Here is a 17,791-nt window from a genome sequence, read left to right as displayed (position 1 = left end):
GGTAGTCTTCGGGGAAGGACTTACCCGATAGAAGATGGAGTGCGGGCGGGCGGGTCGCGGACTTCGACGCCCAGAAGGCCATGCGGCCGCCCATGCCTCAGCTGGAGGCTGGCGGAGTGGTGGAGCCGCTTGCCATGGCTTGGAGGGGCTGTTTGAGGTTGGGGCTCCGGCTGCCGGGAGCTGCGCCGAGGGCAGCCTGGGGGCGCAGGGGGGTCGCCTCCTGCATCGACCGTAAGGCTCCAGGGGGGGGGGAAAGATGGGGTGAATGGGGCAGAAAGGAGCCCCTCTCGACCTTCCTTGCCTTTGAAAAAAAACTGTGCCAGCCTTGGCTTGCCTGGTGCTGCGGGCGGAAATCCAACAGGTCGTGCTTGCAACTGGCTGGCAGCCTTTTCCCGAACCCAGAGCCCCTGCCACTTACTCCCCGGTTCAGTTGGACTACAGTTCCCATCATCCGTAGACTGCCCTGGTGGCGTTGGTAGCCCCAACGTTGGAGGGCGTCAGGCTGGGGAAGGGCGGTTGGGCTGTGGGAGGAAGGCTCCGAGGCTTGGCAGCTGTTCGCCCAGGGATGGGGGGCAACCTTGGTGGGAAAGAGCCTCTTGGCTCTTTCAGGCACTTCTGCCTGCTTGAAACCCATGGGGAGCCGGGTGGTCAAGCCATTCTTGGGACGGATAAGGCTTCACCTGTGGAATTTCGGCTCAAAGCGGGAATGTTAACTCTCATGTCCTCCTTCTTCCAGGAGGGACCTCCAGTTCTGGTCCCCAAAGCAAGGTTTTATTGTATAGGGTAGAGAGCTGGATTTGGAGAAAGTTGGGGTGAAATGTTAAGGGGCACAAAAGGTTACTTTTTAAAAAAGGGAGAAGTGTGAGAAAAAAACTCAAAATAACTCCCCTTTGGGAAGGGGAAGGAAGGAAGGAAGGAAGGAAGGAAGGAAGGAAGGAAGGAAGGAAGGAAGGAAGTAAGTGACAGCGAGAAGGAGGAAAGGAGGGAGGAAGGGAAAAAAGGGAGGGAGGGATGGGAGTGAAGGAACAAAAAGGAGTTTGGGGTTGTCTACGGAGATTCCCAATCATCCAAGTCATGATTGTCCCAAAACTGCTTTTTTCCCCAAAAGGCAACTGGATTTTCTTGGTGTTTTCTTTGAAAATGTTTTGCTTCTCAGCCAAGAGGGTTCCTCAATTCTCAGAGTTGGGGTTTCTCTTCTCCCCCAACCCCTATTTTCCTTCCTGCTTTCCACTTTGGTGAGCTGATTCTCTCCCCCCCCCCCAGCTGCTATGGGTCTGACGGAAGAACAGCAGGAGTTTCAGAAAGTGGCTTTCGACTTTGCTGCCAAGGAGATGGCCCCACACATGGCTGAGTGGGACGAACAGGTGAGAGGCCTGATTTCAGACTCCTTAGAAAATCAAGCTGAGGATTGCACAGTTTGAGTCCCTGCCAAGGTTGACAGTTAACCAACCAGAAATTATTTTCTTAAGCTAGTTTGTTAAAAAAAAAGGAACACTTTGCCTTGGGTGAACATAGTCCTCAGCTAAATCACTGGGGTTAGCAGCAGGGAGAACTGAAAAATAGATCATGTATAAATCTTGGAGAATTACTGCTTGTCTTGAAAAAGCCCTTAGCCTACCTGGCCTCTTCTGGGTCTGCTGACACTACCGATGGCTTGCCTGGAACAAATGGGATTCATAACTCAAGGAAAAAGGTCCTACAGGTCGTAAGGACACAAACAACTGTGTTACTTTCTTGGCAAAAAGATGCATGCTGATTTTTGGTGCTTTGTGGGACGTTTTTGATAGGCTACCGTATTCTGTTGTTTTGGGATTTCTTAGTGGTCTCCTTTCCGAGCACAAAGCAAGCCTATCCATGCTAAAAAAAAAAAATCAAGATCAGTCGAGGTCAACCCGATTACAATAGGTGTTGCAAATGTAGTTAAACAAGGCTGACGTAAGTACTAGTGAGCTCAGTCAATAAATTTTCTTACTCAGTGGAAGGCAACTTTCTTTAGGCTAATGCAATGTTTCTCAACCTTTGCCACTTTAAGATGGGTGGACTTCAGCTCCCAGAATTCCCCCGCTGGCTGGGGAATTCTTGCAGTTGAAGTGTATCCAGCTTAAAGTGGCCCAAAAAAACTGGGCTAATGCAGCAGTAAGAATCTGAAAAAGTGGCAAGGGAGAAAATGTTTTATGCTCCAAATGTTGCCCTTATTTACATCTCTGCAACCCCAGAAATCCTTCTGTTTTTGCAGAGGCTTTCCTTCCACGGGAGGAAAGCGGCTGGGAAATTGTTCCGATTCACAATTTCAATTCAAATACTTATTCCGTGATGCTTTGGGGAAGCACACGTCAGGTTGCCAAAGCACCAGAAACGAACTGAGAAAGTTCTTTCCGTGGACACGACCCCATTTCCCTCTGGTCTTCGGCATTGACAGGAAATATTCCCAGTGGAAACACTCCGGAAGGCGGCTCAGCTGGGGTTTGGGGGCATCTACGTGAAGCCAGACGTGGGGGGCTCCGGACTCTCTCGACTTGACACCTCCATCATCTTTGAGGCTCTGTCGACCGGCTGCGTCAGCACCACGGCTTACATCAGCATCCACAAGTGAGTTTGTGCTGTGGCTTCAGTCTTCACACTGGGGCCTTCTGGGTGGGTCCAGCAGCCTGGAGGTTTGTCCAGTTGAAGGGTGGTTGGGGTGTGTGTGTGTGTGTGTCTACATTTATAATCTGTGTTTTTTAAATGTTATTTATGTATTAGTTTTTTTTAGACTGCCTTTATGACTTTATGAATTATTCAAGGCAGTGAGTTTATCTAATACTCTTTTCTTTTCCTATTTCCCTGACTACAACTACCCTGGACTGGGAGAAAGGGACTGGCCCAAAGTCACCCAGTCTCCTTTGATGCCTAAGGCAGGACTAGAACTCACAGGCTCCTGGTGATTGGCCCAATGTCGCCCAGTCGGCTTTCATGCCTAAGGCAGGACTAGAACTCACAGGCTCCTGGTGATTGGCCCAATGTCACCCTGTCGGCTTTCATGCCTAAGGCAGGACTAGAACTCACAGGCTCCTGGTGATTGGCCCAATGTCGCCCAGTCGGCTTTCATGCCTAAGGCAGAACTCACAGGCTCCTAGTGATTGGCCCAATGTCACCCAGTCGGTTTTCACGCCTAAGGCAGCACTAGAACTTACAGGCTCCTGGTGATTGGCCCAATGTCACCCAGTCGGTTTTCATGCCTAAGGCAGCACTAGAACTCACAGGCACCTGGCTTGGTTTCTTTCTCTGCCGCAGCATGTGTGCTTGGATGATCGACACCTTTGGGAACGAGGAACAGCGGCTGAAATTCTGCCCTTCCCTTTGCAGCATGGAAAAATTTGCCTCCTATTGCTTGACAGAGCCAGGTGAGGTAACGGTGTCCTTTCCTGGCTCTTGGAAAATCCGTCTGGCCAGTGATGGCAGTGCTCTGGAGGTGCACCAGGATTTTTAGGGCTCATTCCTATAGAACTGGGTTCGAATCTAAGGATTATCCCTTTGCTCTTAGACGGAGGGTGAGGGTGGAGGAACTGAGCATAAGAGAGAATCTCTTTTGGGGAGGGAGAGCTTTGAATTGATGGGCGATGAGAGAGAAAAGGGGAATCGGAGCAGGAATTGCCTGATGCAATTCCATATTCTGAATTGTCACTTCCTCACTAGGAAGCGGAAGCGATGCGGCTTCTTTGCTAACTTCGGCCAAGAAACGGGGCGACGTGTACATTCTCAACGGCTCCAAGGTACCCCTTTCCCCCTCTGACATGACAGCTGCCAAAGAACAAATCTGACAAATTCTGGAAGTCTCTTTTCCAGCTAACCCAAGGGTAGGCCACCTTGGCTCTTTTATGACTCGTGGACTTCAACTCCCAGAATTCCTGAGCCGGCATGGCTCAGCTTGGAAACCTTTCCCTTTCCCCTCAGCGTGGCTGGCTCAGGAATTCTGGGAGTTGAAGTCCACAAGTCATAAGGTGGCCTAGGCCAGGGGTAGGTAACCTTGGCTCTTTTATGACTCGTGGACTTCAACTCCCAGAATTCCTGAGCCGGCATGGCTCAGCTTGGAAACCTCTCTCTTTCCCCTCAGCGTGGCTGGCTCAGGAATTCTGGGAGTTGAAGTCCACGAGTCATAAAGGAGCCAAGGTGGCCTACCCCTGAGCTAACCCATCTATTAAAAGGTACCAGCTTTTGTGTACTGCAGCTTATGCTTCTTAATACAGGTGGTCCTCGACTTGTTTAGTGGCCACTTGAAGTTCAAAAAGAGTGACCCATGACCCTTTTTTATAATTACGACCATTGCAAAATCCCCATGGTCACCGGATCTACATTCAGACGCTTGCCAGGGGACTCAAATTGATGACCGTTGCAGCGTTCCCCGGGGTCACGTGATTTGCTTTTGCAATTTTCCGACAAGCCAAGTCAATGGGGAAGAAGCCAGGTGTGCTTAACCAACGGTGTTGCTAATGTAACAACGGCAGCGATTCACTTAACCCCTGTGGTGAGAAAGGTCGTAAAACAGGGTAAAGTTCTGTTAAGAGCTGTCTCGCTTAGCAACGTAAATTTTGGGCTCATTTGTGGTCGTAAGTTGAGGACTCCCTGTATATTCAATAAAATTAACATTAAGAGCAGAATAGTATAGAATAGAATGGGATGGGATAGGACGGGAATGGAATGGAATGATAGAATAGAATAGAATAGAATAGAATAGAATAGAATAGAATAGAATAGAATAGAATAGAATAGAATAGAATAGAATAGAATAGAATAGAATAGAATAGAAGAATAGAATAGAATAGAATAGAATAGAATAGAATAGAATAGAATAGAATAGAATAGAATAGAATAGAAAATATGGAGTGGAGTGGAGTGGAGTGGAGTAGAATAGAATAGAATAGAATAGAATAGAATAGAATAGAATAGAATAGAATAGAATAGAATAGAATAGAATAGAATAGAATAGAATGAATAGAATAGAAAATATGGAATGGAGTGGAGTGGAATGGAATAGAATAGAATAGAATAGAATAGAATAGAATAGAGCTGGAAGGGACCTTGGAGGTCCTCTAGTCTAGCCCGTGCTCAAGCAGGAGAACCTATACCATCTCAGACAGGTGAATGTCTAGTCTCTTCTTAAAAACCTCCAGTGATGGAGCTCCCACGATTTCTGGAGGCAACGTCTGTTCCACTGGTTGATTGTCTTCACTGTCATGAATGTTTGGGTTAGCTACTGGATCCTTTCTGAGGCTTCTCCACCAGAGAAACCCACACAGCAACGCACCTCTTACAACTTCTGCTTGTCTTCTCCCAGGCTTTCATCAGCGGCGGTGGCGCTGCTGACCTCTACGTGGTGATGTGCCGCACGGGAGGGGCAGGTCCCAAGGGCATCTCCTGCCTGGTGCTGGAGAAAGGAGCTCCCGGCTTGACTTTTGGCAAAAAGGAGAAGAAAGTAAGAAAGCCGGTGGGCTCTCGCATCTCCTGGCTTGGGTGGGGCCACCTGGAGCATCAGTCCAGAGGTGTCTGTTCTCCTGCAGGTGGGCTGGAATTCACAACCAACGCGGGCGGTCATCTTTGAAGACTGCGCTGTCCCGGTTGCCAACCGACTAGGAGAGGAAGGCCTGGGGTTCAAAATTGCCATGCAGGGCCTCAACGGAGGGAGAATTAATATCGGTAAGAAAGATACGATGGGGTACCAACCGGAGTCAGAGGGAATCTGTGGCTTAGAGGCTCCATTTGGTTTCTTCGCCAGCGTCCTGTTCCTTGGGGGCTGCCCACGCTTCAGTTCTCCTGGCTCGAGAGCATCTTAATGTCCGCAAGCAGTTTGGGGAGCTCTTAGCCACCAATCAGGTGCGTTGCAGTGGCATCCTAGGGCGCCTTAGACTTCTGCCTGGGGGATTCGGGGAGTTGAAATCCAGACGTCGTCAAGTGGGACACGTCTGATTTGTAGCATCCAGCATCAGCTGCCTTTTCAGCAAAGCCTCGGGAAATCCTAAGCTATCTGGAGCACTCCAGCTGGAAATGCGCCCGTCTCTCCAGCAAAGAGGATCAAAGCAATCCCCAAGTTTTGCTTCTGCAAAATGGGTGCTTTTGACTGAGTTATCTCCACCGTCACAGCCACGTTGTGATAGCAGACTTTAGCCATTTCCCAACATTTTTCCCCCCTCGTCAAGCCTAAAAGATCAGGGAGACTGGGCCTAGGATGTGGTTTGTGCTGACCATCATCGGGAATACACCGCTCCTGGCTTAGGGGAATGGATGAGCCCAGCCAGCTCAACCAACTCTCATTTAATCATGGTTTAATGGGACGGGTGAGGATTTACCTGCTTCCTGTGTCTCCTTGTCAAGTATCTCCAGTTCCAGCTGGCCCAGATGGCAACCCGGTTAGTGGCTGCCCGTCTGATGGTGCGCAACGCCGCTCGAGCTCTGCAGGAACAGCGGCATGATGCGGTAGCTTTGTGCTCCATGGCCAAGCTCTTTGCCACCGATGAGTGCTTTGCGGTAAGTAAAGTCCCTTTGTGTGTCCTTGAAAGAAAACCTACATGTTGGGCTGCTAGGTTCTCCATCAAGGATGACCACCTGAGGTTCTTTCTGCCTGAAAGAGCCCAGGGTGTCCATTGAAAAAGAAGTGCAATATGTCCCTTAAAAGTCACTGGCATTTGTTATTAATTTTATTAATATTTAATTATGATTTGCCGTGAGCAGTTAATTAATGGAATAACTTGCCCCTTGGAATTGTGGCTACTCCATCACTAGAGGTTTTCAAAAAGAGACGGGACAACCGTTTGACCAACCGTATGATTCTGTGTCAGGGGTCTGCAACCTTGACCACTTTTTAAGACTTATGGACTTCAGCTCCCAGAATTCCTCAGCCAGCACAGCTGGCTGAGGAATTCTGGGAGCTGAAGTCCACAAGTCTTAAAGTGGTCAAGGTTGCAGACCCCTGTTCCATATTATCTCCAAATTCCTTCATTCAGCCACTAGAGGGCAGCCTTGCACTTTCATTGAGAAATGCACACACTCCAGGGTCTGAATGCTGCCTAGACATTGTAAACTACAACTCCCAGCGTTCCTGAAAATTGTCCATCCGGAATAGGATTCAGGAACATCTGGACAGCCATCCGATCCCCATTTCTGGAAAAAAAACCTGGAAAAAAGATTCCCTTGTTATACATATATACAACATCTAACTGTTGGGCTGCGTGCATTGCAGTTTCAGAGGTTACTGCTGGGTTTTGACTTGTGACGATTTGTTTAGCGACCATTGGAAATTGCAACAGCACTGAAAAAGGTGGTTCGCGACCGGTCTTTGCACTTATGACAATTGCAGTCTCTTCACAGTTACAGGAAACAAAATTTTGGGGCCTCGCCACTCATGCTTGCAGCATTTGCCACCTGGATTCGCTTAAGGATTTCATGATTCCCTTAACAACCACAGTGGTTGACTTAATTGTGGCTAAAAAAAAGGTCGTAAAAATTGGATGCTCCACACCCCAGCCCCTTGCTTAGCAATGGGAATTCTAGTCCCGGGTGTGGTTATTAAGCCGAGGACCACCTGTAAATTCTCACAGCTTCATTTTCAGTTCTGACCGTCTCCGCATGCTTTCCCCTCTTAAGTTTCTAGACCCCAGTGTGCCTCTTCTTGGGAAAGCCAGGATTTTCTGGCTCCTGAGTTTTCACTGGGTTTCGCCTCTTCCTTGTAGATCTGCAATCAAGCTCTACAGATGCACGGTGGATACGGCTACTTGAAGGATTACGCTGTGCAACAGTTTGTGCGAGACATCAGGGTCCACCAGATTTTGGAAGGTAGGTTGTGGGGCATTTCCTGGGAGTTTGGCCCCGGCTGCTGACAACACGCAGTTGCTGTGAGTTGGATTGACACAAGCACAGCCACTCTTGCGCGCTGTCTGGATCTCCCTGATGTACGCCGAGCCCATTTAAATGCAACTTGAGTTGTATATTGGACTCTGTGGGTGTTCTCTGTTTCTGATCAAGTCCTTCGCACATCAATTGTTTAGTGTGACTTGAGAAAACATGCTTTAAAACTGCTGCTGCTAGTTACACACACACACAGACACACACGAGTGTATACCAGGGGTCTTCAAACTCGGCCCTTTTATGACTTGTGGACTTCAACTCCCAGAATTCTGGGAATTGAAGTCCACAAGTCATAAAAGGGCCAAGTTTGATGACCCCTGCTGTGCAGAGTAGCAAAAGCCAGGCCGACGGACCAGTCACACAGAACAAAAGAGTAAAAATAGTAAATTCCTAAGTATAGTAAATTTTGAAATGCAGTAACATTTTTTCTCATGCTTGCCAATTCTCACTTAACTATCTCACCTTATCTGAGAGTTTGTGAACATCAGAGAAAATGTTATTGCATTCAGGAATTTACTGTACTTTAAAAATTTGCTATTTTTGTTTTGTTCACCTGTACTTAGGAATTTCCTTGTGGTCAATCAAGCAAGGAACAGCTTAGAAGAAAAGGTGAACATTTAACATAATTTATATACTAAATTGGATTACCAGGTAGTCCTTTTAGCAACCGGTCAAAGTTACAATGGAGCTCCCGCACCCCGGGAAAGGGATTTATGAATATATTTGGAAGTTTCAGCATTGCTCCCTCCGCCTCCATGGACCACAATTTGGGTGCTTGGCAACTGTCACTCATTGACAGCCATTTGCAGCATCTCACAGTCCCATGCCCCTGATTTATGATATTTTTTTTAAAAAAAGTTTTATTGATTTTCTAGCTTTACGTTCAAACATTTAAAAAGCAACGTGGCAGCTGAGTTGATCGATAATTCAATTACATACAAAATATCTTTAGTACAAGTTTCAAACTACTCCATTAAGTATGTCTTCTCTTTTCCCCTTAGTATTTACTGTCTCATGTTTAAACTAATACAATTCTTATTATATCAATTAAAGAGAAATAACTTTCTTACATTCATCAATAATTTTTAGTTTATACATATCCTGGTTATTTTAACATTCAATCTTTATAGACAATCAATGGCCTAATTAGTTTTTAGAATTTGTTTTAGAATAAGATGTGTATTCTGAGTGTTACATTTTGTGATGAATTGTGATAAAGGGAATTGTGGTCATTTAAAACTTGGAAATTATAAATTATTAAATGTTAAATATTAACGGGAAACTAAAAATTTGTGACATTTTTGCTACAACAATAGGTTGGTTTCACCACCACTACAAAAAGGGATTGTAAAAGCAGGTCCGGTCACATGGTGACCCGCTTTACAACCTACGACCTTATTTTTCAGTCTCAAATACGGTCGTAAGGCAAGGACTGCCTGTCAAGAGCTGGCAGTTTCACAGGATGCTAAATTTGGATTTCCTGCCTTTGGGTATCTCTTCTGCACCCACGCCATTCTGCCATTTGCTAACCAACACATCTCCGTTTTCATCTTTGTGGTCTGTAGGAACCAATGAAATCATGAAGATGATCGTAGCCAGGTCTCTGTTACAGGCGTGAGCGTCCAGAACGGGTCATCGGCCACAGCATGATAGCAGCTGCTTTGGGGACACCCGGCTGGGAAGAGGAGAAGGCGATGCGTTTTTCTCAGCTGTCTCCCTGACCTAAACCCCAGATTTTGTGACGGGCACAGCCTGGCAGAGCTGGGAAAGCATGAACAGGGGCGGGGTGGGTCTCAATAGAGCCTTTTGTCCACAAAGTGCCAGCGCTGACCATCTGCCTCTCAGCGCCCAGTTGAAATTTCTCCACGTGGGGAGTTCTGCATCAGCCTTCATCCTGGGAAGAACCGGATCCCTTCCGGATTTAGCCTAGGCTGCGGAATCTGCTTATTTTCTTCTTAAAAACATCTCTGCAGAAAAGTGAGTTGTTTCCCAAAGGAGATTAAAAAAAAATCACTTTTTTTTCTCAATCTTTAACACGGAGAGATGATCTTGCCATGCTCTTGGTGAGTCAATGGTAGGAACCTGATTTTTCTACTTTTGGCCGAACTAGCTGGCCACGGAAAAGCCAACGATGACGTGCTTCCCTAAAAGCCCCCAGCCCAAACGAACTTGTTTATTCGCGTCAGAAGCATCACAGTGAAAATAAGGCGTACTACACCACCTGCAATTTAAAATGTAAAATTACAAGTTGTTTTTTTTTTTAAAAAAAACCGTACAGGTTAAACGAATCTTGCTCAGAATGAACTAAAAAAAAAACACCCCCCGCTGATTATTTCCTTCCGAATGTTGGAATCAATAAACGTCTCGTGATTTCTGTCTTTCGCATCTGCTCCGTTTTTCTCTCGTTTGGGGAGAAGATTTATGCCACCCCACCTTCTCGATGCTCCTGAAAGAGAGCTGGCTTCTGAATCCTATCACGGAATCCCTTTGGACTTTTTTGACCTCACCACCGGCGGACACTCCAAGAAGGAGGGGGAATGGTTGACTTTTGGTAGCGGCTTTGCAAGCACGCGAGTCTGCCAGGATAGAAGAAGGCACGTCCCCAGGATGGCTCTCTAATTAAAAAACAAAAAAACGCGCTGCAGGGATTTGCAGAGAGGAAAGTTCCATCTTTGACCCAGATGAGTCAGTGGGTTTCCAAGGTCGATATTGCTGACTTTCGGGGGGGTGGGGGTGATTCCATAGATGGGTGCACCCCAAACAGAGACACACACACACAAAATAATTCCCTGGGGGAAATAAATCAATGGAGGTAGCCCTCAGCTTATGACAACAATTGAGCCCAAAAATTCTGTTGCTGCTGAGTGAGACCTGAGTGAGTTTTGCCCCATTTCACATCCTTTCTCGCCACCGCTGTTAAACGAATCACTGCAGTTGTTAGTATCACGGTTGTGAAGTGAATCTGGCTTTCCCCCCCCTTGACTTGGCTTGTCAGAAGGTCACAAAAGGGGGAAATCACATGACCTGGGGCACTGCAACCGTCATAAATATGAGTCAGTTGCCAAACCTCCGGATTTTGATCACGTGACCCTGGGGAGGCTGCAAAGGTGGCAACTGTGAGAAAGGGTCTTAAGTCACTTTTTCCAGTGGCGTCGCAACTTTGAACATTGTAAGTTGACTGCCTGTACTGTGCAAAAATCTTTTTTTTGTGTGTATACCGTGTATGACCTAGAAAGTTAATACAACCCAGTGGCCAGAAAGGCCCAACAGAGACTTCACTTTCTCAGGGTCTTGCGGAAGAACAGGGTAGAACAACGGCTAATGACCCTCTTTTACCGGTCTATTATAGAGAGCGTCCTCTCGTACTGTATTGTGGTTTGGTATGCTGGTCTGACAGCCGTGGATAGGAAAGCATTACAGAGGGTGGTGAGCTCAGCACAAGACATTGTGGGCTGTCCCCTGACACCACTGGGTGACCTCACCAGGGCTCGCTGCCTTGGAAGAGTGAGGAAAATTCTCAGGGACGACACACCCTGGACGGTACACCTCTTTACTCTCCTACCATCGGGTAGGAGATACAGGAGTATAGCCAGCTGCACCAACAGGCTGAAAAACAGCTTTTATCCATGGGCTGTTAGGCTTTTGAACGGGAAATAATTTTATAAACTTTATGCATGATTGACTTGCGAGGCAGGTGCGTTGTGCAATTAGTTCACATGGTGTAATGAGATGGAGGGTTTGTGTCACTGTGAGTTGGGGGGTGGGGGCACGAAGGGAGGCTCAGCCAATCTCAATGTATACATGGTTGTACTTTGACAATAAAGGTTCATTCAATTCAATGACTGGGGTTTTTTTGGGTATGAATTGCTTTTTTAAGGAATATAAACACCGTCACAACTTAAAATCAATACAAAGTAAAAAAAAGAGGGAACGAAACCAAAGAAAAGGGCAAGAAGGAAGTGAACGACAAGGGAAAAAAAATGATTTATGCGCCTGATGATTGGATCGGAAGGATTATTTTATTTTTTATTTTTTTTATTTTAATTCCATTTATATCCCGCCCTTCTCCGAAGACTCAGGGCGGTTTACAAGCTTAGCAGTAGATTAGAGCAGCGTTTCCCAACCTTAGGAACTTGAAGATGCGTGGACTTCAACTCCCAGAATTCCCCAGCCAGCATAGCTGGCTGGGGAATTCTGGGAGTTGAAGTCCACGCATCTTCAAGTTCCTAAGGTTGGGAAACGCTGGATTAGAGATTGGATGATACGATTAGGGAGAGGCGATGCAGTCGGCGTTATGCTTATAACCGCCATCATGAAAACGGGGAGCCAATTCTTGGTACTTCAGCGCCGCGCGAGACGGCTCCTGAGCATGTGAGGAGCGCTCCGCCGGGCCACAGGTGAGCCGGCGGGGCGGGGCGGCGGAGCGGCGGCCGCGGCGGCCAATGGGCGCGAAGGGTCGGGTGCCGCCCCGCGCGGCGGAGCGCCCGCCTCCCCCGCCTTCGGCCAATGGCGGCGCCGCGCCGCGCCGGCCCTCCTCCAATGGGAGGCGCCTCCGCCCGTAACGGGGCGCCCGTGCGTGGGAGCCGGAGCGGCGGCCGGGCTGGACGGGCCAGAGCTGTCCGGGCGCCCTCGGCCATGTGGAGCTGCGCGGGGCGCCGCCGTCGCCGGCTGCTGGCGGGCCTCCTGGTGCTGCTGCTGGCCGCCGTCGCCGTCCGCAGGTGAGGCAGGGGGGCGGGACCGGATCGCCCCGCCCCCCCAGGCCGCGTTCTGGCCCCGCCCCCTCGGGGGACCCCCCCCTCCCCTCCGCTCCCCCGCCCGCTGCCAAGCCCATCTTCCCGAGGGCTCCCCTACCCATCATCCGCGCCCCGAAGCTCCTTCCCCGCAGCTGCCTTTCCCCTCCTCCCTCTTCTCCTATGCCCCCTCCCCCCGCCGTGGATGCAGCCCCCATCATCCCCCGCCGCTCCTCGGCCGACCTGCCAACCACGAGGCCCATCATCCACAGCCGGCGGGGCAGAGCAAGAAGATAGGCGGCGGGGGGGGGGAAAGGACGAACTATCCCCTCCCCTCCCCATTCCACCCCCACCTCGTTCCCTTAGGAGAGGCACCCCCCCAGCCAGCCCCCCCCCCCCAGTTGCAAAGGGGACCCTCCATCTCCAACAGCATCTGCCCTGCTCGGACTTTGCAGGAACATAAATTTTCACCCACAAACAGACACCCACCGAGACACACAGACAGGCGCACAGCTACGCTTTTGTTAAGGGCAGACTTCGCCCCCCCCACTCAAAAAAAAAAGTTTATTTTTTTTCTTCTTCTCCTTAAGCAGCTTTCCAGCTTCCCTTTGGAACCCCCCATCCCACCCACAGCGAGCTGAGCACGTCTGACGGTGCCCGTCGCAAACTTGGCATGGACTTTGGGACGATGCCAGCCGGGTCCACGCTTGAGATGCCAGGAGAGGATGTCAGAAAGAGAGGGCACGCTCCGATCCATCCTGGGTCATATGGCTATTTGGGGTAGACACCCCCACCCCTCTTTCCTCCCACCTGCCATTTTACCAGAAAGAGCCACAAATCTGCTGGGTAAGCCTTGCAGGCTGCCTTGGCCGGATGACGGCTTAGTGCCTTAACTGCAGGCCACGAGCTGTTTGTTTTCTGTTGACCTTCGGTTGCAAAGGAGATGCGTTTACCAACACAAATAAGGGATGGTTGCATCACAGGAGAAATTGGACAAGTTAGTCCACCGCCTGCCTCTTTAAGAGTTCTTACTCTTAATAATTATTATCAATCATAGCAATAATAGATTTTCATCCTGTCTTTATTTCTTTATTAGATCTTTATCCTTCCTGTATTACTTTATAGGTAACTCAAGGCTGCAAAAGTTCTTCGTACTCCTCCTTCCTCCTATTTTCCCCACAAAACAACCCTGTGAGGAAAGTTAGGCTGAGAGAGAGAGTGATTGGCCCAAAGTCACCTAGCCAGCTTTCATACTAAGGCAGGACTAGAACTCAGAGTCTCCTAGCGATTTGTCCAAAGTCACCCAGCTGGCATTCATATCTATGGCGGAACTAGCATTCACCACCTCCTGGTGAATGGCCCAAAGTCACCCAGCCTACTTTCATGCCTAAGACAGCACTTGAACTCATAACCTCCTGGTTTCTAACCTATAGCATCTTCACCAAACTGGCTTTCCTGCAGCAAACCTAACACTAATACACTTGCCTCCTGTTTCCCCCACAACAACAGCCATGTGAGGTAGGCTGAGCTGAGAAAGGATGACTGGCTAAAGTTGCTATGTGCATTTTCCCCGGTTCCTTCATGTCTATTGGATGGCCAGCACTGCATGCTTCATCACCTGCTTACTTGGTAGATAAATCTGGTGTTGTTTTATAAATCAGTTCATGCAATTTGCTGAGAATGAAAAAAAAAATCTCATATTGTTTGCAAACGAAAGAAAGCCACAGTCTTCTGGGAATTAATGCCATGGTAGTTTTTTGCTGGTAAAAGAAAGACACTGGTGAATCTGAACACGTTATTCTCTGGTGTTTGTACTGTAGCAACATTCATGCCAGTCTCATCTTACCACTACTACACAAATACACAAGGCGCGCCAGGTAATTTTACACCATCCTGTAGATTTCAGATGTCAGTCCTGCTACAACATATAATATGGCCAGATTCTCTGCAGCAGCACTCTTAAATTTATCAGTAGATGGCTTCTGGTTTAGGCTTGAGGACTCAACAGTATACACTAGATTTCAGTGTGCATCTGCTGGTTGGCTGTATTAGGGCACTCTGAAACTTAATACTAATAGTTTTCCGCTTGCTAACTTTTTATGCTCTTTTCTCAGTTGTTAAAGCAGGTATTCAATTTGTGCATCTTTTATACCTTATAGCTTTTTATAACTCATTTAAATTCACAACTTTTATATCCTTTATGTGGGCTTCCTTTTAAGGGCTGTATCGTATTCCCTTATGACAGTCTTATGGCTATAGTAAAAATTGATTTGCTTTGATAAAGAAAAGGAAAAGTGATCCAGCCTGTTCCTTTGCTTGCAAGTTGTTAAATAAATGACTAATTTTGAAGGCTGCCACTCTGAGGATTTTTTCCCCAAGCTTTATAAGGTCTAATACAATTTTTCGTAGAGCTGAATAGCAGATGTGTATATTTTAAATTGTGTTTTAAAATTGTTGTCGCTGCGCGAGGCATTAGCCTTGGTGGAGCAGTGGGCTAATGCCTCCTTAAGTAACACCAGCTGCCTGCAATTAGTGCAGGTTCGCGTACCACGAGGTAGGTAAAATGAGGACCCAGATTGTTGGGGGCAATTAAGCTGACTTTGTAATAATGCCGCTTGGAGGGTGTATGAAAGCCCTAATAAGCAGGCATATACATAGAATGAAGGCTACTGCTAAGCTTGTAAGCCGCCCTGAGTCTTCAGAGAAGGGCAGGATATAAATGGAATAAAAAAATAAATAAAAAAAAAATTACTTTCTTCTCCGTGGCCAAATAGTGGGAGACAGAAGCAGGGCATCCATCATGAAGTGCCAGTCAAGGGCCATCTTCCTGGTAGAGTAATTCTTAATTGAGTGTCATAATTAGTTTCACACCTAGTTAACTTTTCTTTCACGTTGAGCCTTCCATGTCGGGCTATTGGTGTTTCCTGTGGGTTTTCTAAAAAAAAAATGTACTAGAAACACAAAACATAGTCTGATGTATTGTGACCATAAACAAAAAAAAATATTAGTATGAAAATAATTTCACGTCTGCCTTCCAGCCTCAGTTCATGACAGACACATGCAAAATATTCCCATCAAATGTCCAGTAGCCGATCAGATCATTAGTGGGGGTAAATGCACCCGTTTAGGTGAATATAAAAGCTATATATTCTTCATAACTTTATTATTATAAAGAATAGATAACTTCGAAGAACGGATAGATTTTTAAACTGCGGAAAACCAACCTTCATTCTCTTGATAATTAAGGATCACAACTACACTCATCCGCTTGCTGTTAGCCTGCAGGCTAGGATTGATGGGAGGTGTAGTCCTAACAGATCAGTGGAAAGCAGTGGGCCATCTGCTGCCCCGTTATGACCCAAATTGGTACATCCTGATGGATCGGCTTTTCCTCCTAGCTCCTTTCTCTTCTAGTGATATGTGCGCTAGATGATTTAACTCCTGCATCTGTAAGAAAGCACTTTTTAAATTCTCTACTCTTCTGTGCTTGCCTTCCAACCTGTTTCTGTTTCTGCTCGCTGGTGCATCCTCTTCCTAGGATGAATGCCCTCCTAAAGTCATGGCACTGATTAGCTGCCTCCCTCTGTTAAAGCTGGATAAAAAGTAAAGCTTGAGGTCAGTGGGGCAAACGGTTTGAGGAGCCCTCTCATTGGAAGGTATATCGAGTTAATCTGTCCTAGGATTGAATTAAACATTAAGGTCATGTTAGGCCCTTGGCAGTAGTGTCTTCTGCAAAACACTAGATTGCATGTAGTCCTCAACTTACGGGCCACAAGGGAGCCCAAAAATCCTCCCGCTAACTGAGACGTTTGTTAAGTGATTTTTTTTTGCCCCATTTTTTTGCCTCAGCTCATCTGTTCGGGGGAATCATCACAGCTGCTCAGTTAGTAACATGGTTGTTAAGTGAATCTGGTCTTCCCCCATTAACGTGGCTTGACCAAAGGTTGCAAAAGGGGACCCCAGGACACTGCGCCCGTCATAAATATGAGTCAGTTGCCGAGGGACTCCATTTTGATCACATGACCCCAGGGATGCTGCAACGGTCGTAAGTCTGAAAAACGGTCATAAGTCATTTTTCCCCCAGTGCCGTTGTAACTTTGAACGGTTACTAAGTGAACTGTCGTAAGCCGAGGACTATCTGTACAGGGCTTAGGATTTGATTTGGAAGAGGCACTTTCACAAGTGCTTTTTTGGCAGATTTAGCACTAACCTTCAACTGGTTAAAGCAGAAAAATAATTTTTTTCCCCAGAACGGACGTTCAGAGAAATTTACACACATATGTTGTTCTGTTTGATTTGGCTACTGTTTAATGTACACAACCGGGCAATATTCATTAATGCGTAAAAAAGAAAAAGCCATCCCAAACTAAACCCTGATGAACGTTGTCAATTTATAGTATATTTTAAAGATGTGATGTATGTTGTTTTTTTTCTTTCATAGCTTGGTTAGAGACCTGGGTTACTTCTAAGAAAGATGTTCTCATTAGATTAAGCAGAGCAAATGATGCAAATTAAATCTGGAGGAAGATCAAAGATGACTTGGAGGGTGGGGGAGGAAAAAGCGATGTCTACAAATTGACATTTTGGGGCAGCCGGTGGGAGTGTGTGCGTGGGTGTGTTGCCTCTCATTTGGAAAAGCTGAAATTGGGAACACTGAAACGCCTAGGGGAGGCACTTGTGTCTATGTGTATGTGTCTGCCACGCTGAATCAGTTAGTCCCTAGGGAAGAATTTCCCCGGCAGTTCTTCAAATAAAGAAAGGATGGCACAGAGCAAGGCCATGTCAAGCTGGCTATGATTTAAAAGACTTTAAGTAAGCAGGCAAATAAGAAATCCTTTCCTCGCCTATCATAACAAAGTAATGGGTGAAGGAAGACATGCTGCTGATGCTGTAAATCAGTTTTGTGTTGGACTTAATAGAAACACGGGTGACCTTGGTGCTTACAGGTGAAAGAGATGAATCTGTATCTATTAAGTTCTCTGAAAGATGATAGGTCTTTGTCAGTCATCCCATATTTTGCCTCTAAGCTGTCTAGGATATCTCAAAATTTCAAAGCTGGATCATGTTACCACACTGTTTCTGCTTCGGGGCAGCACAATGGTGAATAGAATGTGAAGGATGTGTGTATATAATGTATGTTCTTATTTGTGGTTTTTACTTGTGTGTCGTGTGCTCTGTGGACA

At 47.0% G+C, this 17,791-nt stretch overlaps 2 protein-coding genes across 2 annotated transcripts in view; both read left to right on the top strand.

Moving 5' to 3' along the window:
* Positions 1-77: 77 nt before the first annotated feature.
* Positions 78-10,256, top strand: ACAD8 (acyl-CoA dehydrogenase family member 8). The gene is made up of 11 exons (XM_081333752.1): positions 78-231; positions 1,264-1,364; positions 2,420-2,589; positions 3,274-3,383; positions 3,676-3,752; positions 5,315-5,452; positions 5,538-5,673; positions 5,753-5,850; positions 6,349-6,501; positions 7,704-7,806; positions 9,444-10,256. Exons 1-11 carry the CDS (start codon positions 81-83, stop codon positions 9,494-9,496), a joined length of 1,290 nt encoding a protein of 429 aa, XP_081189878.1. The 5' UTR covers positions 78-80; the 3' UTR covers positions 9,497-10,256.
* Positions 10,257-12,462: 2,206 nt separating this feature from the next.
* Positions 12,463-17,791, top strand: part of GLB1L2 (galactosidase beta 1 like 2) — a 38,442-nt gene continuing 33,113 nt past the window's right edge. Inside the window, exon 1 of the mRNA XM_081334089.1 lies at positions 12,463-12,596. Coding sequence (XP_081190215.1) covers positions 12,514-12,596 — 83 coding nt within the window. The 5' untranslated portion in view covers positions 12,463-12,513. The remainder of the gene's footprint in view (positions 12,597-17,791) is intronic.

Source organism: Vipera berus, assembly GCF_964194415.1.
Source record: "Vipera berus genome assembly, chromosome: 8".
In the NCBI taxonomy this organism is placed as follows: domain Eukaryota; kingdom Metazoa; phylum Chordata; class Lepidosauria; order Squamata; family Viperidae; genus Vipera; species Vipera berus.
Note: the sequence above shows the minus strand (reverse complement) of the source record. Positions and strands in the feature narration are given on the sequence as shown.